General features: G+C 35.0%; 3 protein-coding genes and 2 pseudogenes across 3 annotated transcripts; 2 read left to right on the plus strand and 3 right to left on the minus strand.

Annotated features, from left to right (window-relative positions):
* LOC18778673 (probable protein phosphatase 2C 55) lies at window positions 963-2,937 on the plus strand. The gene is made up of 3 exons (XM_020562236.1): window positions 963-1,923; window positions 2,633-2,684; window positions 2,775-2,937. The coding sequence occupies exons 1-3, from the start codon at window positions 963-965 to the stop codon at window positions 2,935-2,937; spliced, it is 1,176 nt and encodes a 391-aa protein (XP_020417825.1).
* On the minus strand, window positions 3,303-5,332 carry LOC18780778 (protein trichome birefringence-like 42). Its single transcript, XM_007211416.2, has 5 exons — window positions 5,046-5,332; window positions 4,642-4,813; window positions 4,336-4,511; window positions 3,910-4,068; window positions 3,303-3,801 (listed from the first exon to the last, which is right to left on the minus strand). Exons 1-5 carry the CDS (start codon window positions 5,330-5,332, stop codon window positions 3,507-3,509), a joined length of 1,089 nt encoding a protein of 362 aa, XP_007211478.1. The 3' UTR covers window positions 3,303-3,506.
* LOC18778279 lies at window positions 7,587-11,701 on the minus strand (annotated as a pseudogene).
* On the plus strand, window positions 20,277-20,864 carry LOC18779816 (berberine bridge enzyme-like 1). The gene has a single exon (XM_020562237.1). It carries the CDS (start codon window positions 20,277-20,279, stop codon window positions 20,862-20,864), a length of 588 nt encoding a protein of 195 aa, XP_020417826.1.
* On the minus strand, window positions 21,168-23,616 carry LOC109948597 (annotated as a pseudogene).

The following is a 24,043-nucleotide window of genomic DNA, read 5'->3' on the forward strand; positions in this document are numbered from 1 at the left end:
TCTGCCGGGTCACCATACATCCCAAACTGCCGGCTCAACTCCAAGCGAACAGAAATTAAACCATCAACAAGATGCAAATGTGATTGTGTTTTTATCATATTATATTTAGTTTACTCCAATATTTCACACAAATCAAAAGAGTTGAATAAAAAAGAATTACAAGTTGTATGTTATTCTAACACATCAATTAAAACAGTCGTTGCAAGTTGCACTTTATTGTTATGGATCATGAAAATTGGTGCTTTTAAAAGCATGTTTTGGATGATCACACTTTTTGTTACATAAGTTGTTCATATTTTTAGTGTTTCATGATTGGAACGTTCAATTGCTGTGATGTTTTAAAGAGTTTTGTCATTATTGGTACATGCATTAGTCAATTCCACAAGAAAAAGGTTAAGGTCGGGAAAAAAAACTTAATAGCAGCTAATTTTACCTTTTAAACTTAATTTGCTTCATTAAAATCCTAAATATCAACTCTATTCCGTGTCTCACTTTGCTCATTTTCGTCAACTTTTCTTAACATTTATGTGAAAAATAAATGAAACATACGAGTACACTCATATATGTCAACAATTAGCTGGTAAATTAGTTTGCAGTGAAACAATTTTATAAAACAAGGTGAATCAAAATTTAGTAAATGGTGATTTTTATCAAGTTAAATTTATCTACTCGTAAATTCACTGGTTTAATTCTATTTTTCTTATTAATCGTACATTGTGAACTACGACTGTGGCATTTCTTCTAGAAGCAATTGTTGTCACAACAATAAGCCTGAAACTGAGTGACATGGATTTGCTTCCATCCAAAAGGGCAATATGTTTCCGTATCCTAGTGGGAAACCTAATGGCAAAAGGGAGAGGCGGAATTCTATAAATAATAAATATTGCTTGGTCCGCACTCATTCTATTCACTCTTATTTGTCGCTCTCTTTTGCTCTCAATACTAGTATCGCTGTGTGAAAGATGATGATCGCCAACACCAAGCCTGCATTCGGTGGTTATGGCTATGGCTATGGCTATGGAGGCTGTCAAGAATTTATAACAACAACAAGACATGATAAATTGGGTAGAAAAAGGAAGTTGAATAACCCTGATCTACTTCAAGAATTAGGGCAGAATCGGAGGAACATTCATAATGAGAAGACGACGATGGTTTGTGGGTCGTGCTATCTGCCCAAAGACAACCCAAACAAGCCTCTAGGCGAAGACGCCCATTTCATGTGCCAAGACTCCCAGATCATCGGCGTGGCGGACGGCGTCGGCGGTTGGGCCAAGATAGGCGTCGACGCGGGCGAGTACGCTAGGGGACTCATGAACAACGCCAAAAAAATGGCAGCCGCCAATACCACAGCCACAGTCGATCCAAGAAAGGTGTTGAGCCAAGCCTACGCGAACAACGCCGGACTACAAGGCTCGTCAACGGCTTGCATCCTTAGCTTGGACAAAGAGCGTGGGGTCCTGCACGCCGTGAATGTCGGGGACAGCGGGTTCATGGTGTTCAGGGACAGCAAGTGTTGGTTCAAGTCTCCACCTCAGCAGCGCATGTTTAATTGTCCGTACCAATTGGGGAACCACGTGGGCGGCGACTGTCCTGAGGCGGCTCTGGAGTTTGTGGTGGAGGCAATAGTCCCGGGGGACATCATAGTGCTCGGGACAGACGGGTTGCTGGACAACATATTTGCGAGTGAGATTGAGGATGTTCTTGTGGCTTATAGAGGCAGCGGTCGGGATTGTGACGAGTTGGCTTCCGCGATAGCCAACCTAGCGCTGTTTAACTCGATGGACAAATACAGCGTTAGCCCTTTTCAGATGGAGGCTGAGAAGGCGGGACTGAAGCACGCGGGAGGCAAGATCGACGACATCACTGTTGTTGTGGCCCAAATTGTGGCTTCTAGTACCTCCTTCACTACACCAGCTAGCTTAGGTTTCGGTTTTGAACAAACAAATACAAAAAGAAAAAGAGAAGACTAATCGAGGTTGTACTTTCCACGTCATTACAATTAATACAATTCTTTATTTTTTTAAATTCATAAATGTACATTATAATTAATGAGCTAATTAAATCTGGATATTTCTCGTAAATTTTTTTAGTTGTATTTAAAAGTAACAGAACGAAGACTGCCAAATTTAATCATTCTATCACCAGGATATCATTAACTATATCCATAACAACAAATTAATAACCTTTATCTTATGAAAAAAAAAAAAATCTTTCTGTAATCTTCGTATATACCCTTTCAAAAAAAATACATTTTATATATTACAAACAGTACAATATAACAATTATTTAAGCAGACCATAACTATATCGTGATTATGTACATATCATTATCTGACCGTGATTATATCCATATTATTATCGTGACTAGTATGTGAGAAATCTTACTTCTCTTCATTTTAGAATATTGCACAATCAATTTTGTGTGACGGTTGTGATGAGGACTTCAAGGTGACACGACACAACTATCCTAACACCTAAATTACTGTATACTCCTATGCGCACTGAACAAGAGATTTCGGTCCATGTTATAACCACTGAACTGGATCTAGGGATTTGGTAAAATTATCCTTTAAAAATAGAAATAGGGTTTTGAGATTTCAATGAAAAACTTTATTTTATTAAACACAAAATAGAGCTTGCTGCTGCTAATCGAGAACTTTCCACGTGGATGAACTCCTGCGAATGGCAATTCAGTGATTTCTCTTTCTTTCAAGGTCAAGTAAAATGCGCAAAACGTCCCTATTAAAAAGTGGACAGCATTGATTTACCCTGTAGCCGCGCACGGACCATAGCCACCTTGGCTCTGTTTAACTTCGAGGACAAGGACAAGGTTACCCCTTTTCAAATGGCTGCTGAGAAGGCCGAAGTTGAGCACGTCGGAGGCAAGATCGACGGCATCACTGTTGTCGTCGCCATTGTTGCAGCTTCTAGTACCTAGGTTTTGAACCCACACCCAAAAAAAAAAAAAAAAAAAAAAAAAAAAAAAAAGAGATAATGTGCTGGCCTAGTAGTTTGGGTCAAATAAAAAACACGTTTTTGAAATTGAGATTGTACCACTTTCACTTTATTACAATTAATGAAAATTCTTTATTTTTGTCATGAATTGAATGTTGCACCCACTACTTTCATTTTCATTTTCATTTGTAACTAGATTAATTTATGCAAGACAAAGTAATTTAAATCACCAATCCTTTTTGGAGGTACATTCATAATTTCCTTACCATGATGTTCTTAATTAATAAAACACGTGCCCAGTAAGTTTTGTTAACCGTTTTAGTGGAAAGTTAATTCATTTGTCTTTGTTAGAAGAAAATATTTGTTTTTCTGATTAAATTGATGTAACATAATGAGTTTGACAACATTAGCTAATGGTCCTAAACATAGGGACTGAATTGGAGAAATTAAAAACACAAGGACCATTTTTACATTTAAAGCTAATTATTATTAACCTTTTGACATTCATAAGAAGAATTTTAAGAAGACAAAAAAAAAAAAATACGAGGGTGGCTAGAGCAAAGCTGCATATAGAAGTTCATTCCAAGTATCAGGAGCACCAGGAAGACACCAATGGCTACAGTCAACAAATTTGGGACCTTGGCCTGCATAAATGGAGGGGTGGCCATCTTTTCTCAGCTGGGTGAGCAAAGTAATGTCCAGTAAGTACACAGGATTTTCAATGATGCTCAAGACACTTTTTACAATAGCTTCTCCTGGATGGCTTGGGCCTGGATAAGTTGGCCCTAGAACTGGTTGGGTTTGCCCTATGCACCCATTTGCTTTTGGGTCCTTCCATTCCTTTCCACTAAAACAATTGATTTGATGCCCACAAAAAGGGAATGTGTTAAGATTTTAGAACATTGAATGTGCAAATTTTATGAACAATTTGATTGAGACGGGAAGTTGAACTTACTCAAGATGAACTGCAGCAACTCCTTGGAAAAAGACTTTGGTCTTTGAAAAATCAATGTTGGAATCAACCCATTTAGCCCAAGTTGTTAATGCAATCTTGTAGGCCTCCATATGATCCATTTCTTTCACTATCTTGTCCCCGACTTGAAAGTAGTCCCATCTGCAACAAAATCAAAGAATTAATCACCAATTTAAATTAATTATTATGATTAATTGATTGTAACTTATACATGTTTGGTATGGAAATGTCCTCTGACAAGATAGTCTGGTACGTGGTCTTGCTAGGCTGTCGAATTTAAATTATAGACAAGATTCTCTGAATTCGTAACTCAAATTGACAGTCTAGCAATATAACATGCCAAACTGTCTGTTTAGAAATAAGACGTTATTGTATATAGTATACAAGTTAAATACTACTCATACTTACGTTTGATAGCGCCCACTGTGATTCCACCAGTGAAATGTGTTGAAGATCAACGTGTCTACTCCTTTCCATTGGTTGCCAGTGGAGATGGAGTTCAGTTTTAGGACTTTGCCTATTTTCTCATAAGCCAAGTCCACTAAGAATCCATTTTTCAGAAACATAATTGACACTTGATATTCCTATATCAAACACAAAAAGAAAGCCAAACATCACCTAACCAGAATTGAATTTGATTTGAATAAATTCAAGAAAAATAAAAACATAAATTCTGGGTTCAAAATGGATTGAGAGGGCCTAGCCAAACATCACCTCAAGGTAAAATGTGGAGAGCAGCCCTTTCTGGGTTAAGTTGTATTTAGAGTTTGGGACCGCAACATGTAACATGCATGTCAGTGACTGCCACATATTGTTGCTTAGTGAGTCCCCCACAAACATGATCTTTTTGCCTCTGTTTCTCTCCAAGAAATCCTGACCATTGAATCTGTGCCAATTTCACAAGAACTGGTAGGATGTAACCAAAATTGATTGAACAAAAATAAAAGGAAAATACTGCTTCATTCTCCTAAAAGCCGGAAATCCTCATTTCTCCCAATCATGACCGTGTTTTTAATGAATTATTTTTACATATGTATAAAAATGTTATTTGCGGTAGTAACGAGGAAAACAGTGTCCAAAAATAATAGTATATTAGCCAAGGGAAAGATGTTTAGTACCTTGGAAGGTCACAACCAGTGGGCTTCCACCTATATTTGAGGTACTGTTTATCAGGTCTGCCATTGTTGAGGCAATTGAAACCAATGAAGGGGCAGCTTGATGCATTGTAAAGAGGGTACAAACTATCAACAACCCAACTCCCTTGAAAAAAATCACAACCAGTTGAGGATGGATTCAGGCCAGATTTTTCTGCAGCATAAAAAAATGGATCTCCCTGCACTTGTTCGGGTGCCATTGGCAGAACCAAAGAGACAACCAGAGCAAGAAGCTGAAACCACAATGCCATTTCAGATTCTGTCAAGGCTGAAATTAATTTTCAGACAAACTGAAAGGTTCTTTATAAATAAATTATAAGGATTTTTTTTGGGTGGCCCTTTGCCATTTGTTAATTTCCTTTTTCATTTCCCCTGCTTTTCTGTCTTCTCCGTTGGAATAATTTCCTTTTTATTGGAAATCATTTTAGAGGCTGCAAGTTTTGTCATTGTCACTTCAAAATCTAATATAAATTCTGTACATAGGAAACGTACAGATGTTGCCAATAATGTGGTCATCATTTATCACATACAGTTTATTGTTTACCATAATTCATACCTTTGAATTGGGGATTACTTACATGAATATGATTGAGGAAAAGAAAAATAGTTAACGAGGAGGATTGCCCGGATATTAATTAACAATGTGCTAGATTTCTGGGTAATGCTAGATTAGAGTGATTAAAAAAAATCCCAACATTTAAAAAAAAATCCAAATCGATGTGGTGGATTTTCATTGATCTGTATATATAAAGCAAAAGACAGAGAAAGATGAAACATTTAAAATACCAGAAAATGCCCTTGGTTAATGCAAACATCAAGAATTGAAATTATTAATTAAATGAGGACAATATGATAAATTCACACTTTTTCATATTTAAAAAAATTAAAATTAAAAGAAAAATCAGATAATGGATCCTATTTTTATAGAACACAACTATCCATTATATTTTTTTAATTCTAAAATAAAATAATTTTTTTTTTAAAAAAAGCCTCTCGCAGACGAGGAAGCTCATGCAGAGAGGTTAGTTGATATTATTTCAAAGCTTATATATTTCTTAAGGCTGGGCATTTAGATTGGTAACTCGGTCAAACCGCCCAAACCAAACCAATAGTGGTTGGTTTGGTTTTTTTTTTTAAAAAATTTTGGTCATCGGTTTGAACCCAAACTAAACTTAAATATATGATTTGGTATACGGTTTATAATATCCAAAACTACGATTTAACCAAACCAAACCGATGATATTAAACAAATATTATATATAATACATAGGTTAAAGAAGTAAAAAAATAATTAAAAGCTAGCTTTTGTTGTTGGGCATGCCAACACACATGTCTAACTGAATTTTTTTAAAAACCCCTAACACACGCATGCATCTTATCTTCTCCCTTTAAAAAAAAAAAAAAAACTTTTTTCTTTTACTTGTCTCTCAATCTATCTGCCTATCTTGTCTCCATCAGTCTCTCTCTCTCTTTCTCTTTTTTTCTCTTTCTTTTTACATCTATGTTCACTCCTTCTTCCCGTCTCCCTTGTTTTTTTTTCCCTTCTTCTTCTTCTTCTTCTCTCTCTTGTTTTTCTCTTCTTCTTCTTCTTCTTCTTTTCCATCTCTCCCTCTTTTTTTTTCCTTCTTCTCCTCTCTATCTCTCCCTCTCTCCATTGCTTTTATTCTCTCTCTCTCTCTCTGAAAGCCAAAAAACTCAAACCAAACCAACCCACTAAGTCCGGTTAACTGAAGTGGTAGGTTTTCATCAATTATAATTTAGGTCGGGTTTCCAAAATAGCCAAACCGAGGCCTATGATTCAGTGTCCGAGTTGGGCCCAAAACCGAACCAACCCAGACCAAGCCCACCACTAATATTTCTAACTATATGGCCGCAAACATGAGCTTATACTGAGGTTGAAACTCCTCTGCTATTGTAGTGAGTTTTATATATACCAACCAAAATTTTAGAAGTGGTCGGTATATGCTTGTGTTGGGTCAGTCTCGATTCTCAACTTTTGGTTGCCGAGGACATTAGTTTGGTGGCTGATTTGTACAAAATAACCGACTAGACCAAATTGTGTCTAGCCCTAATTTAAAGAGTGAGAGGAGATGATAATGTTGATGGTTATAGTTTTTTCTTTCTTTTTTCTATTGGAAACAATGAGATATGGTTGTTATTAAATGAACTAAAACAGTTGTGCCCGCAGAATAAAACCCAACATGTAGTATATCTATATATATAAAGCAAAAGGCAAAGAATGGTGAAACATTCAAAATACCAGAAAATGCCCTTGGTTAATGCAAACATTAAGAATTCAAATTATTAATTAAATGAGGATAATATGGTAAATTCACACTTTTTCATATTTAAAAAAATTAAAAGAAAAAGAAAAAGTAGATAATGGATCCTATTTTTATGGAACACAACTACCCATTATCTTTTTTAATTCTAAAATAAATTTATTTTTTTTAAAAAAAAAACCTCTCGCAAGCGCGGAAGCGCGTGCAGAGAGGCTAGTAATAAGAATTACTTTTAGCATCTGTTTTTGACACTTTTTATTTTGATTGAACAAGTTATTTATTGTATCATCATCTCCTCCCTAGTCTTTACTTAGTCACAAGAATTGCATACAAAAGTTCATTCCAGGTATCAGGGACACCAGCAAGGCACCAGTGGCTACAATCATTTCCCTTCTCCCCATCACCGGAATAAACAGAAGGGTGCCCATCTTTTCTCAGCTGCGAAAGTAAAGTTATGTCCAGCAAAGTTACTGGGGTGCTAGTTGACATTTTACTCAACACGTCGTTGACCACAGTTGTTGCAGGTGGAGAGCTTCCTGGATATATTGAGCCACTTATAGGTTGAGTTTCTCCATTGCAAGTTGTTGAATTTGAGCCCCATTCTTTTCCACTACCCACAAAAAAAAAAAAAAGATTAATACCTTTCTTTTCCTTTTTTTTTTCTGGGAGAAATTAAACCAAGAAATTGTAATTTATAATTAATTAATATTTAAAACAGAATAATTATTGAGGGACATACTTGTTGTGGGTTGGAGAAATGCCTTGAAAGAAAACTTTGGTGTTGTTGGAATGAACATTAGAGTTCACCCACTTGGACCAAGTAGTTAATCCCTCCCTAAAAGCATCCAAACGATCCATATCCATGTGCACCTTTCCTCCTACGTCAATGTAGTCCCACCTGAAACTCCCACATAAAACAATTCAATTATCAGACTATTTAACGTAGGCATCATATGTTGTCAGACTATTTAACGTATCATATGTTATTAGATTGAAGAATTTATTCAAGTAGAATAATGTTTGAATGTGCACAACGTGACATGTGTGGTGGAGAACATTAGTGTATTTAGATTTATGGTTAGTGTATACTAAAGTATTTTGAGGTTTGTATGTATCTCACGATTGTAGCCTTCCCGTATGGAGCCACCAATGCCAAGTATTGAAGATAAGCATGTCGTATCCTTTCCATGTCTTGCCATTTTCAATGGAGTCAAGCCTCAAAACCCTGCCCACTTTTGTTTTGACTAGATCCACTAGAAACGGATTTCGGGATAGCGACACAGAAACTCCATAATCCTGCAAAATTCACATCTTATAAGCCTAGGTCGGTCTCTTGTCAACAAAATCAAAAGATCCACTCCATTATTAAAATGTATGATAAATGGAATGGATTAAGTCAATAAGTTTTTTTGATTGATTTAGGACGCAGAAAACTCACAGGCAAATAAAACGTGGAGAGGCCACCTTTGCTTGTTAGAGTATAATTGGTTTGGGGCACAGCAGCATGCAACATGCATACTAGTGACTGCCATTGGTTGTAGCTTAGAGAGTCCCCCACGAATAATATCTTCTTCCCCTTTAACCTCCTCAGCATGTCCTCACCATTGAATCTGCGCTCCACTTGCAAAACATGTCACACACATATATATCTAAACGTTACATATCGCGTCTCGAGAGATTTAGTTAGTAATGTGGTACAAACAGTTTTATTTATGACGATCGTGAAATGATATCAAAGAAGAATAAAACCCCTGTAAGAAGAGGAACTGTTTTACCTTGGAAGATCACATCCAGTTGGCTTCCATCTATATCTGAGGTACTCTTTATCAGGTCTACCGTTCGTCAGGCAATCGAATGCTCGATTGATGAATGGACACTTCGATGAATCGTAGAGTGGATGTATATCTGAAGGATCAATTATCCAACTTCCTTGAAAGTAATTGCAGCCATTTGATTGTTTATCATGCCCTGCGCCTGCGCCTGCATCACCATTTCCATGTACTTGGTAGGGTTGCAATATGACAATGGAAAGAAGAGCTACAATTCCTACCATAAAACTAAACCACAGAGCCATTTTAGAAAAATGTGACTGAAAATTGAGGTGATAAAAAATGATACGAATGCCAAATATATATATACACGTGACTTTTTTCCTTATTTTTTGGCCAACTTTCGCTAAACTTTTTAGGTTCATGTATTTATTTATGTAGGAATTAATTCTCTCCAAAGTTGGAAGATCTTTCAGATTCAAATTTCTTCTCTTTTGTTAAGTTAAAACCCCTTCTTCCGATAAGTTAAAACAATAAAAGAAGAAAATCAATATAAAAGGGCATGAAAATCTAATAAGAGTTTCCAGAATTGACATGTATACTGATAAAAATCTGCAGGTACATGAAATTTTTAGTGCATTGGATATTAACCAAGTTGGAGTCTAACAGCAAGCATCTCGTCACGGCTTAAACATTTTTATTTTATTTTATAGCGTTATATTTTGATATTAGAATATAATATGCCCAGCTTCCAACACAAATATAATGCATTTAATCAAATACAGTTAACGATAATTCAACAAGGGTGTGCTGTGTTTATTGTTACCTTAGCCGTTACGATACTTTGTCTGCTTCTAATTTCGTACTGCCAAAGGGGAGGGGAGGGACCAACCAAATACAACTGTAATCTAATTACTGTAATCTAATTAAGATAATACTAAAGTCGCTTTTCTCGACCCTTTTTCTCCCTTTTTGTCCTTTCTTCTTGGTTTCTCTTCTCTACAACCCCTTTGGTTCTAGGGAACCAATCCCTTCGGCTAATAAACCGGGCGAGTCTTTCCCCGTCATGTTGTAGAGAAATTTCCTGCATTTAATATAATAAGAACAAGTATAAAAAAACATCAAAAATCATTTTCTTTTGTCTCCTATGTTATATTGTAAACAAAAATTGTTCAAAGTGCATTTTCTGCATGAATCCAATCAAACCTAAGGTTTGACATTGAATGAGATACTAAATAAAACTCAAGTAGATCTCCAAAACTTAATTTTCCTTTATTATATAAAATAAGTTCACTGCATTTATGCCTAAATTTGGTATCCATGTGGTTATAGCTACTTAAGAAAACTAAAGTTGAGCACACTTAAAAAGGAATCTATAACTGCATAATCTGTTTCTTTGATCCATAAACACAGGCTTACCATTTTCGACAAGGAAAACAAAAGAACAACTAATGCAGAATCATGCTATCACATTTACCTCAGTTACTAGGCACGCATGGATTGTCAGTATCTATAAGTAAGTTTTCTGCGTCCAGAATTTCTCCATAACCATATCAAATGATAATTCAGACTGCTCTTTATGGTTGATGATGATGGAGACAGTATACAAGCTTAGTATATGCAATAGAGACAATATATACAAGCTTAGCTTATCTAAATTACCATAAAAACATAACTGAAGAACACCCAACAAGGAAATCAGCACCCCAATCCAAATGCATGCTAAATTTTTGAGTTGCAATTAACTAGACCAGCTGGTCAAGTGCAACACATCCACTTGAAATAATCCTGTTACTACAATAACATGGTTATGAAAACCCGCCAAGAAATCTCCCCATGAGAGGCCCTTAGAACCAATCCAATCACTTCAAATTCAAAATCCCATCAATTAATGGGTTTTCGATTAACATCAAAATCACGAAAACCCATTTTCCAAAGACTTCGAATTTCCTCATAAACTCCCAATTGGAATAGAAACAGAAGAAAGCTGGCTGCACTTTAAAATTGTATAGCCGTGCCGCTATACTTTTAAAAGATGGCAAGCACAGTGATGTACATAGCAATGGTCATACACAAAATGAAGGGAAGAAATTGATCGATATTCGTCTGATCAGTTTGATGCCTGGTGGGTGAAAAATTCTCATCAGTTAGCAAAGAAGACAACGTATACAATTTAGCTTAAACAGAGAATAGGATCTCTCATCAACGATGACAAAAACTAATGCTTAAACAGAAAAAGAAAAGGTGAGAAATTCTACCTCACGAACTTTGTAAACGTGCAAGCTCACTTTGCCTGTTTCTTTCTCCTCTTCTTGTCTTTGATGAGTTTAGAAGTCCTGTTATCAGACTTTGGTTGGTCCAAAGAGTGGTTTCCACCATTTTCTTCCCTGTGGTTCGAAGAGAGTTGAGGAGATATTTGAGGACTGGGGGAACTTTTGCTGGGAATAGTGTTGCTCATTTCTACAAGTTCCATGGAGGTTTCATGGGCAGCTACCAGCTCTTTGAAATCCAGGCCAGAATTTAGCAAATCATTATACTTTCCAGCCTGTACTATCATCCCATCTCTCATGAACTGATATTATTTGGAGGTAATAAATTTAATAAATATATAAGTAGGAGGGATACATGTGCAAACTGCAATTATAATCTTACCAAAATAAGATCAACATTATGCTAGAAGTCAGCTTGATGAGTTACCAGAGTAAAACCGTCTTCCTATTTTAATCACTTCCCTCACACATTCCTGTTTTTAGGCGCCACGTGTCAACACAAGTCTATTTCTTTAAAAAATTAAAACCACAGATTCTAGCCACGCGGGTATACTTTTTATTAAAAAAAAATCCCTCTATCATTTACGCTCTATGTGTCAAAGATAGGTATAAATATGAAAAAAGGGCCCCCTTATTAGGCGCCAAGTGTCAACACAAGCTATTTCTTTTTTTTCTTTTTTTTTTAAAACACACACAGAGATAGGTATAAATATGAAAAAAGAGGACCCCTGATTAGGCGCCACATGTCAACACAACCTATTTCTTTTATAAAAAAAAAAAAAAAAAGAGTATAGCCGTGCGGCTATACTAATTTTTTTTATAAAAAAAATCCCTCTATCATTTAGGTTCCACTTGTCAAAGGTAGGTATAAACATGAAAAAAGAGGACCCCTTATTGGAAGCCACGTGTCAACACAAGTCTATTTCTTCAAAAAAATTTAAAATACAGAGTATAGCCGTGCGGCTATACTAATTTGTTTTTTTTTTTAAAAAAAAAAAGAAATCCCTCTATATTTAGGCTCCACGTGTCAAAGATAGGTATAAATATGAAAAAACATGACCCCTTATTAGGCTCCACGTGTCAACACAAGTTATTTCGTAAAAAACAAAAACACAGAGTATAGCCGTGCGGCTATACTAATTTTTTTTTTTAAATAAAAAAATCCCTCTATCATTTAGGCTCCAGGTGTCAAAGAAAGGTATAAATATGAAAAAAGAGGACCCCTTATTAGGGGCCACGTGTCAACACAAGCTATTTCTTTTTTAAAAAGTAAAAAAACCCAGAGTATAGCCGAGCGGCTATACTAGTTAAAATTTTTTTTTTTAAAAATCCCTCTGTCATTTAGGCTTCACGTGTCAAAGAGAGGTATAATATAAAAAAGAGGACCCCTTATTAGGCGCCACGTGTCAACACAAGTCTATTTCTTTAAAAAATTAAAAAAACATAGTATAGCCAATCGGCTATACTATTTAAAAAATAAAATAAAAGAAATTGCTCTATCATTTAGGCTCCACATGTTAAAAAAAAAAAATTGCAAATACGTATGTACATGTACAATACGATTATTGTATATTTGCTTTTTAAAAAACGTAAGACGTGTATAGAACACGAATGTATTATTGAAAAATATGTACGTGTATATATATATGTACGTGTGTATTGTTCAATAATACATTCACATATTTTAAAAACTGATTAGTTAATTAATTACTTATATAATATAAAAATAGGATAGCTGGGCAGGTTTATCTTTTTTATTATTACAGATTGTCTTTAATATATATATATATATATATATCTGTGTGTATATATATATGCAAAAGACTATAGTTGCTCATTTATACTATTTATTAAAGACAATTTATAATTAAAAATAAAAGTAAAGCTATATCATTTTTAATTAAAATTAAACAAATGAGTATAGCTGCATTGCTATACTATTTACTGAAAAATAAAACAGAGCTGCTGCACAGCGCTATGTGACCACGTGTAAAATAGTACGGCCGCGCGGCTATACTATTTTTAATATGAAAAAAGAGGACCCCTTATAAGGAGCCACGTGTCAACACAATTCTATTTCTTTAAAAAATTAAAACCACAGAGTATAGCAGTACGACAATACTTTAAAAAAAAAAGAAAAAAAAAGAAAAGAAATCCCTCTATCATTTAGGCTTCACGTGTCAAATATATGTATAATTATGAAAAAAGAGGAACCCTTATTAGGCGCCACGTGTCAACACAAGTCTATTTCTTTTAAAAAAAATTAAAAACACATAGTATCGCCATGCGGCTATACTAATTTATTTTTTAAAAAATAAATCCGTCTATATTTAGGCTCCACGTGTCAACACAAGTCTATTTCTTTAAAAAAATTAAAAACACAGAGTATAGCCGTGCGGCTATACTAATTTGTTTAAAAAAAAAAGAAATCCCTCGATATTTAGGCTCCACGTGTGAAAGATAGGTATAAATAGGAAAAAACAGGACCCCTTATTAGGCGCCACGTGTCAACACAAGCTATTTCTTTAAAAAAACAAAAAAAAAACAAAGTATAGCCGTGCGGCTATACTAATTTAAAAAAAAAAAAGTAATCCCTCTATTATTTAGGCTCCACGTGTCAAAGAAAGATATAAATATGAAAAAAGAGGACCGCTTATTAGGCGCCACGTGTCAACACAACGTATTTCTTTAAAAAAATAAAAACACAGAGTATAGCCGTATGGCTATACTAATTATAAAAAAAAAAAAAGTAATCCCTCTATTATTTAGGCTCCACGTGTCAAAGAAAGATATAAATATGAAAAAAGAGGACCGCTTATTAGGCGCCACGTGTCAACACAAGCTATTTCTTTAAAAAAATAAAAAACACAGAGTATAGCCGTGCGGCGATACTAATTAAAAAAAAAAAGAGAAATACAAAATTCAGTTTTAGCAATAAAAAAAAAAAGTCTTTAGAAAAAAGCCAAAGCCTTTTCGTAAATGACCAAAACACTCCTCAACTTTAATCCTAAAGACATGCAAAGACTCAAATAGAAATATTAGTAGTCTTCAGCCATTTTTGTTTGTTAGCAGCTTTTAGAAAATCAAAGCATAGCATGTGAACTTCAGCCAGCCATTTCGTCCGTTAGCATCTTTTAGAAAATCAAAGCACAGCAGCATGTAAGCTCCCAGAGATGTCATTTAGCTTTATGCATGTGAATTCCTTGTATCTATGTGTGAGAAGACATGTGAATTACATACGAGGTGTGTGTGGAGTGTTCGGATAGAGAAACAGATAGAGAGGAAAAAGGGAAGGAGGCTCCTCTTTCTCATCCTTAAGCTTTTCTGGAAAAGAATGAAGTCGGTGAACTCATGTATATAGCCTGCAGCTCCGAAGAAGAGAAGTACATCAGGGAAGAAAAAATCCCAATACTTCATCTTTCAGTTTCAATAAATAAAAATCCTTTTGTTTATATACTTTCTCTTATTCTTCATATCCTTCAAGCATTGTTAAATATCACCAACAACTGATTAGTATCCAGTGCATAACAATTCCAGCAAAAGCAATTAAGTAAGTCTTTTTCTCTTTTAATTGGTTTTCTTAGGAGACTTCTTGTCCAAAACAAGGAAACACTGTTCATAATTATGTTGTTATATTGCTAAACTGACGATCAATACTTTGTTTGAGCACTTGGTCATGTTTGATATTTGCCATAACAATAATTGGATGTCTGTCAGGGAACCTCTGAGTTCAGAGGACCTCTGAGTTCTGCTCCATAGCCCTTTAAGTTGGTGTCTTTGCAGTTCCATGTTCTAGGCATGGTGTCTGGTTGTTATTTTGGCTTTTAGAAACCTTGACCGAGATCCCCTGAAAAATAAGTTTTCAGGCTTCCATCATGTTGTCTATATTATGTAGTTCTTCTTCTCCTAAGCTATTCCAGTATGCATTGTTGTTGTCTTCTTCTGAAATTTGTTCTGCTAACTGGTTATAGATTTCATAAAAAACTTGTGCTCCTGTTGTGCTTATCCGGTATTCATATGTGTCATCTAGTCTCTTAGTTGTAGATTCTGAATATACCTTGACAAACTTGGATTGGTAAAGGAGGGTCAGAAGATCATCATTGAATAGTTGTTGCTCGGTACACCATCACCAGGTGGTAATCCATTAAGCACAAGTAGTCAAGAAAGACCAGTAATGAATACTTATTTTTATAATGGAATTTCCTTACAAGAAGTTAGAAATCCTGCTTTAAAGTATCGTACTCAAGAATCATTAGCGTATAAACAAAAAGTTTTTTTTAGACAACTTTTGGAACATTAGAATTAATACTGAAAGCATAAGAAAAGGGCATGAAAAACTTATTAGAGCCCTTGAGCAAGAGTTTTTAGCATATAATTATGATTATAAAAAAGCAAAACAACAACTTTCTTTTTTGCAGGAAAAACATAGAGAGCAGAAGAAGGAATATGATACAATAGTGAAGCATTTAGAATCATTAATTTAAGATGTCAAATTCTACAAGAAAAATAGGCTAATAAGCCCACCTTACTTGAGCATAATAGTAAATTTTCACTTGAGCAAAAAACTAAAAATCCATATTTTCTTCAAACTCTAGCTAGAGAAAGGTATAAATTTTTACCATCAGATATTAAGAGTCATATAATTAAATTAGAATATGAGCAAAATACATCTCTTCAACTATATATCCAAGCTTTTCTTTTCAATTTAAAAAGTAATCCACATCCTGGCATCAAAATTATTACCAAAAGCTGTTCTCATTATACTATTCACTTAGCTAGTATTAACATGGTTGAATATAGAGAATTGCATTTAGAGCATAAACAAAAAATAATCGTAGTTACTCCATCATTTTTAGCAGAATATGGTTATTTAGGTAAACTTTATATAGAAAATAGTGATCATTTAGATTCATTTTCCTCAAAATTTAAAGAAGTCATAAGTTTTTATCTTCCTCTTTGGAAAAATGTAAAATTAGATTTCACCAGCATACCCCCAGAATGGTTTGAAGATAATATTTACCCAGACAGAGCACAACATAGAATTATTATTTCTTTTAATGAACTACTTAGTCCGGCAGAATTAGCAAAAATAGGAATTCCTACCAAGCAAGACATTCAATAATATAGAGAAGCAATAATAGCCGAGCAACAACTATTTAATGATGATCGTTTGACCCTCCTTTACCAATCCAAGTTTGTCAAGGTATATTCAAAATCTACATCCAAGAGACCAGAAGACACATATGAATAGAGGATAAGCATGACAGGAGCAAAAGTTTTTTATGAAATCTATAACCAGATAGCAGAACAAATTTCAGCAAAAAACAATGCATACTGAACTAGCTTAGGAGAAGAAGAACTACATAATATAGACAACATAATGGAAGCCTGAAAACCATGTGAAGCATCATCAATCTCATCTCCATGTGAAGAGATCATCCCAGCAAGAATAGCCGCCAAACTCTTTGGCTCCATACGGCATTAGTTGAAAAAGGAACATTTTTGTTCCATATGACTAGCAAAAGCAAAAGGGTTCCTTAGGCAATTCAAAACTACGTAAGGGCATTTTTGTCCAAATACAAAATATTTTGGCTTATGTTAAACTATTTCCCTGGCCTTTGACCTTTTGCAAAATCTCCCAAAAAGAAATCGCTCTATCATTTATGCTCCGCGTGTCAAAGATAGGTACAATTATTAAAAAACAGGACCCCTTATTAGGCGCCACGTGTCAACCAGCTATTTCTTTTTTTTTAAAATAAAAACACAGAGTATAGCCGTGCGGCTATACTATTTTTTAAAATAAAAATAAATCCCTCTATCAACTATGCTCCACGTGTCAAAGACAGGTAAAAATATGAAAAAAGGGACCCCTTATTAGGCGCCACGTGTCAACAGAAGCCATTTCTATAATACAATAAAAAAAACACAAAGTATAGCCGTGCGGCTATACTAATTAAAAAAAAGAAAAAAGAAATCCCTCTATCATTTAGGCTCCACGTGTCAAAGATAGGTATAAATAGGAAAAAAGAGAACCCCTTATTAGGCGCCACTTCTCAACACAACATATTTTTAAAAAAAAATAAAAAACACAGAGTATAGCCGTGCGGCTATACTAATTTTAAAAAAAAAAAATCCCTCTATCATTTCGGCTCCACGTGTCAAAGATAGGAATAAATATGAAAAAAGAGGACCCTTTATTGGGCGCCACGTGTCAACACAAGTTTATTTCTGTTAAAAAAATTAAAAAAACACAGAGTCTAGCCGTGCGGCTATACCATTTGTTTTTTTTTTTTTAAAAAGGAAATTGCTCTATCATTTATGCCCCACGTCTCAACACATGTCCTTTATAAAAAAAAAATTCAACACTGAATATAGCCGGGCGGCTATACTATTTTTAAATGTAAAAAAAGTCTCCCAACCAACAGGGGCCACGTGTCAACACGTCTTTAATAAAAAAATTTCAAAATTGAGTACAGCCGGGCGGCTATACGATTTTTAAATATAAAAATAGTCCCCCAACCAATAGGAGCCACGTGTCAACACATTTCTTTTTAAATATTAAAAAAGATCCCCGCCATTATGCCCACGTGTCAACACATTTCTTTTTTTAAAAATTAACTGAGTATAGCCGCACGGCTATACTATTTTTAAATATAAAAAAGACTCCATTCATTAGGCGCCACGTGTCAACACATGTGTTTGAAAAAAAATTAAAAACACGGAGTATAGCCGTGCGGCTGTCCTCTTCTTTTTTTTTTTTTTAAAAAAAAAAAAAAAAAAAAACCAAAAAGGACCCTCCTAGTTGCATTCATTTGTACCTTATGGATATTCATTTGCAACATATCCAAAGTAGATATTTATATTCCACTATTTGGTATTTTAATATAATTTTTATACCATATGTTCTTCTTATTCAATAATATGTGAGAATTATTTGTATAATACGTGAATTTGTGTGTGTTACTGAAGATTTTGTAAAATATACGTGTATAAAATGTTAGAAATAAGTACGTATTTGTACAATACGACTCTTGTATGTTTGTTTTTTAAAGAAAACGTGAGACATGTATAGAACACGAATGTATTGTTGAAAAATACGTACCTACATATGTGTGTGTGTATAAATATATATATGAATATGTATATATACAGTCCCCTTCTATTGAGGGATCCCTCAAATAATTTTATTTGAGGGACGCCCTTTAGGGTACCCTACAATTTTTTTCCCAATGATCCAAACCATTTATTTTTTAGGTCTTCATTTATAGATCATCCTTACAAAAAATTAGACAAATCGGAAACCGTTTAGACATCCAATTGTGTCTTACAAAATCAATGAACACGGTGCTTCAAGAAAATGCTAAAATTTCAATAACTTAATTGAGTGGTCAAATGATATCGGATTTAAGTGATTTTTTGTAGAGATGATCTTTGAATGAGTATCTACAAAATAGACGGTTTGGATTAGTGAAATACAATCTGGAGTGGGGCCTACAAGGGGTGTCCCTCAAATAAGCTTATTTGAGGGATCCCTCAATGGAAGCTCTCTGTGTATATATATATATATATATATATATATATATTTATATGAACATATATGTAAAACACTATAGCTGCTTGTCTATACTATTTATTAAATTCAATAAGTAACGCCTCCCGCCTATACTATATTTTTTTATATAAAAAAATTGAGTATAGCCGGGCAGCTATACTATTTTTCAGTATAAACAAAGTCCCCAACCATAGGAGCTACGTGTCAACACATGCCTTTTATAAAAAATTTCAAAACTGAGTATAGCCGGGCGGCTATACTATTTTTAAATATAAAAAAAGACACCCATCCATAATGCCCCACGTGTCAACACATATCTTTTTTTTTTAAAATTTCAAAACTGAGTGTAGCCGGGCGGCTATACTATTTTTAATATAAAAAAGACCCCAACCAATAGAAGCCACGTGTCAACACATGTCTTTTATAAAAAAATTTCAAAACTGAGTACAGCCGGGCGGCTATACTATTTTTAAATATAAAAATAGTCCCCCAACCAATAGGATCCACGTCTCAACACATGTCTATTATAAAAAAATTTCAAAACTGCGTATAGCCAGGCGGCTATACTATTTTTAAATATAAAAAAAAAACCCAGCCATCATGCCCCACGTGTCAACACATTTCTTTTTTAAAAAAATTTCAAAACTGAGGTTAGCCGTGCGGCTATACTATTTTTAAATATTAAAAAAGACCCCCATCCATTATGCCCCACGTGTCAACGCATTTCTTTTTTTAAAAAAATTCAAAAATGAGTATAGCTGCCCGGCGATACTATTTTTAAATATAAAAAAGACTCCAACCATTAGGCGCCAAGTGTCAACACATGTCTTTTAGAAAAATTAAAAACATGGAGTATAGCCGTGCGGCGGTACTGTACTTTTTTTTTTTTTTAATTTTATTTTATTTTAAATTTATAAAAATACAAAAAAGGACCCTCCTAGTTGCATTCGTTTGTACCATATGGATATTAATTTGCAACATATCCAAAGTAGATAATATCCAATATTTGATATTTTAATATAATTTTTATACCGTATGTTATTCTTATTCAATAATATGTGAGAATTATTTGTATAATACGTGAATTTGTGTGTGTTACTGAAAATTTTGTAAAAAATACGTGTATAAAATATTAGAAATACGTACATATATGCATGATACGACTATTGTATGTTTGCTTTTTAAAGAAAACGTGAGATATGTATAGAACACGAATGTATTGTTGAAAAATACGTACCTACATATGTGTGTGTATAAATATATATGAGTTGTTGGGGAAGGAGTTTCCTGAATTGGGTTTGAAGAAGGAGAATTGTATGGAGATGAGTTGGATTGACTTTGTGCTTTGGTGGGCTAATTTTGATAATGGGACTAAACCTGAAACGTTGCTCAATAGAAATCCCAATTATGCAAATTTCCTGAAAAGGAAGTCTGATTATGTTCAAACCCCAATCTCCAAAGATGGGTTGGAGTGGTTATGGAAGAAGATGATTGAGCTTGGCAAAATAGGGTTGGTGTTCAATCCATATGGTGGGAAAATGAGCCAAATTCCGGCCTCTGAGATGCCTTTTCCACACCGTGCAGGGAACTTGTTCAAAATTCAGTACTCAGTGAATTGGGAAGATGCAGGAGAGGATTCAGAGAAGAATTATCTCACACAAAGCAGGAGGCTTTACAGTTACATGACCCCATTTGTGTCCAAGAACCCAAGAAGTGCTTTCTTGAATTACAGGGACCTTGACATTGGTGTCAATACATTTGGTGACAATAGCTATGAAGAAGGGAAGATTTATGGATTGAAGTACTTCAATGACAACTTTGATAGGTTGCTGAAGGTGAAGACTGCTGTTGATCCAGAAAATTTCTTCAGGAACAAGCAGAGTATCCCTACTCTTCCAAGTAAGGCATAGGAGAATTTAGCTGTTGACACAGCTTGTATTGGTTATTGATTCATCATACTATAAGTTTTTTTTTTGTTTTTTTAAATGTCACTTGGATTATGAGTATTTGGTTATTGCTAAAGATGGCAAGCACAGTAATGTACATGGCAATGGTCATACCCAAAATGAAGGGAAGAAATTGATCGATATTCGTCTGATCAGTTTGATGCCTGGTGAGTGAAAAATTCTCATCAGTTAGCAAAGAAGACAACGTATACAATTTAGATTAAACAGAGAATAGGATCTCTCATCAACTATGACAAAAACTAATGCTTAAACAGAAAAAGAAAAGGTGAGCAATTCTAACTCACAAACTTTATAAACGCGCAAGCTCACTTTGCCTGTTTCTTTCTCCTCTTCTTTGAGGAGTTCAGAAGTCCTGTTATCAGACTTTGGTTGGTCCAAAGAGTTGTTTCCACCATTGGCTTCCCGGTGGTTCGAAGAGAGTTGAGGAGATATTTGAGGACTGGGGGAACTTTTGCTGGGAATAGTGGTGCTCATTTCTACAAGTTCCATGGAGGTTTCATGGGCAGCTACTAGCTCTTTGAAATCTAGGCCAGAATTTAGCAAATCATTATACTTTCCAGCCTGTACTATCATCCCATGTCTCATGACCTGATATTATTTGGAGGTAATAAGTTCAAATAAATATATAAGTAGGAGGGATACATGTGCAAACTGCAATTATAATCTTACCAAAATAAGATCAACATTATGCTAAAAGTCAACTTGATGAGTTACAAGTAAAACCGTCTTGTTTTTAAGCACTCCCCTCACATTCCTGCAGAGAAGTATAAATCATGATCAGTAGAACATTATGCTTTTAAATCATATTCAATGAGTGTCACTTTGTACTGTTTTTATACTATCTTAGCACATTTAGACTATGAAAGTAAAAAAGTGTTCAAACCACTATCTTAAGAACAAGCTTGAATGTTCAATCACTGTAGAATCAAAAGTAAATCATTTATTTACTATCAAATGTAGTAGAAAATCTAATGCAATGTCACCTTAAATATTTCTGATCCAGTATGAGAATCAACAGCGATGAAAACGTCATCTAGAAGATTTATGTCACAATTTTGATATACAGCTCTAGCAAGTTGTATCCTCTGTTTCTGGCCACCACTTAGGTTGATGCCATGCTCTCCTATCTCAGTTTGATCTCTAAACTCCATCATTTCCCAGTCCTTCTCCAAGCAGCAAACCCTGATAACTTCCTGGTATCTATCTTTGTCCATTGCCAAACCAAATAATATACTTTCTTCAGTAGTCCCATTTTGAATCCATGATGTTTGAGCAACATAGGCAGTTGTTCCACAAACTCGTACATGTTATTCAAAAAGTTTATTAATTCAACAAGTACTTGATTAAACTGAAGCCTTTTGAGTGAGTTATGACCGGGTTATAAACTTATGGTTAAGTGGAGGGATTTTATGTCATAAGAGACATCTAGAAAAGGGTTTAATGGTATCAAATCATACATTTCCGGAAAACTTGTGCATCTCACCAAGAATTGAGGCTAGAAGGGAAGACTTTCCAGATCCCACTGTTCCTACAATAGCTGTTAGCTCCCCTTTATTGACATTCAAATCCTCTTCTTTGCTTTCATCATTGCAGCTAGACACGCCATTTTTAACCTCCACCGCAGTTCTACTATCACAGCTCTCGTCTCTCTCCGCCGCATCCTCCACCAATTCCCTACTCATCATATAACGGTCCAACCTCCCAAGAGATATCATAGCTTGAGAAATTGAAATCATAGATTGTGGGAAGGTCCTGATGGGATCCCGCAAAATGTTGAACATGCTTGTGGTTGTGAACAGTGTCCCGGCCGGCATCAAGCCGGACACCCAATAAGAGTGCAGTGCCAAATGTGAGAGTTGATATAAGTACTGGGGTGCACCACATAACCACAACATTGGCAGAGATTGAGTACATGAACTTGGTCAGCCAGCTAAACTCCAACTCTCGGAAAGCCTGAACTCTCTAGTGCTCCTCCCAAGCCTGGAAATTGATCACAGGCATGTAGTTAAGCATCTCATTTGTTGCCTTCACATTAGATTGGAACCTGTTGTTCCGTCCCGTGCCCAGCACAACAAACACAAGAACACACATGATTCCTACTTCAGATGTGATCACTGCTGCAACAATGCTGTTATACAGAAGGAACATTGCAATGGCAAGTTGCACTGGCATCATCCATATAGCATGCACTTAGCATTTTTGACAACAAAAACAAAAGAAAAACTAATGCAGAATCATGCTATCACATTTACCTCAGTTACTAAGCACGCATAGATTCAGTATCTAAGTTTTCTGCGTCCAGAATTTCTCCATAACCATATCAAATGATAATTCAGACCACTGATTATGGTTGATGATGATGGAGACAGTATGAGACTGTATATGCAGTAGAGACAATATACAAGCTTAGCTTATCTAAATTACCATAAAAACATAACTGAAGAACACCCAACAAGGAAATCAGCAACCCAGTCGAAATGCATGCTAAATTTTTGAGTTGCAATTAACTAGACCAGCTGGTCAAGTCCAACACATCCACTTGAAATAATCCTGTTACTACAATAACATGGTTATTAAAACAAATGAACAAAAGGCATTTTCATTTAAATACCTGTTAGCAGCAGCAGAGGCAACACAAACCCGCCAAGAAATCTCCCCATGAGAGGCCCTTAGAACCAATCCAATCACTTCAGATTCAAAATCCCATCAATTAATGGGTTTTCGATTAACATCAAAATCACGAAAACCCATTTCCCAAAGACCACGAATTTCCTTAGAAACAGAAGAAAGCTGGCTGCACTTGAAAATCGTATACATTTAAAGCGTATAACCGCGCAGTTATACTTACAAAATATTCGAATATATACAGAGAGTATAGCCGCGCGGCTATACGGTTTAAATTTAATATTTTAAGCGTACAGCCGCGCGGCTATACCCTGTGAATATATCCGAATATTTTAAAACTGTATATAGAGAGTTGTAACATCATTATAGTTCACAAACAACCTGTGAAATTATAAAAACAAAACTGGAATTAAAAGGATAAAATCATCAAAGTAAGTATCCCAGTTTAGCTAGAATTCTTGGCGGGCGGTTATTCCAGCTCAGGATGAAAATCCCAT

The sequence above is a fragment of the Prunus persica genome, chromosome G4 (assembly GCF_000346465.2).
Source record: "Prunus persica cultivar Lovell chromosome G4, Prunus_persica_NCBIv2, whole genome shotgun sequence".
Lineage (NCBI taxonomy): Eukaryota > Viridiplantae > Streptophyta > Magnoliopsida > Rosales > Rosaceae > Prunus > Prunus persica.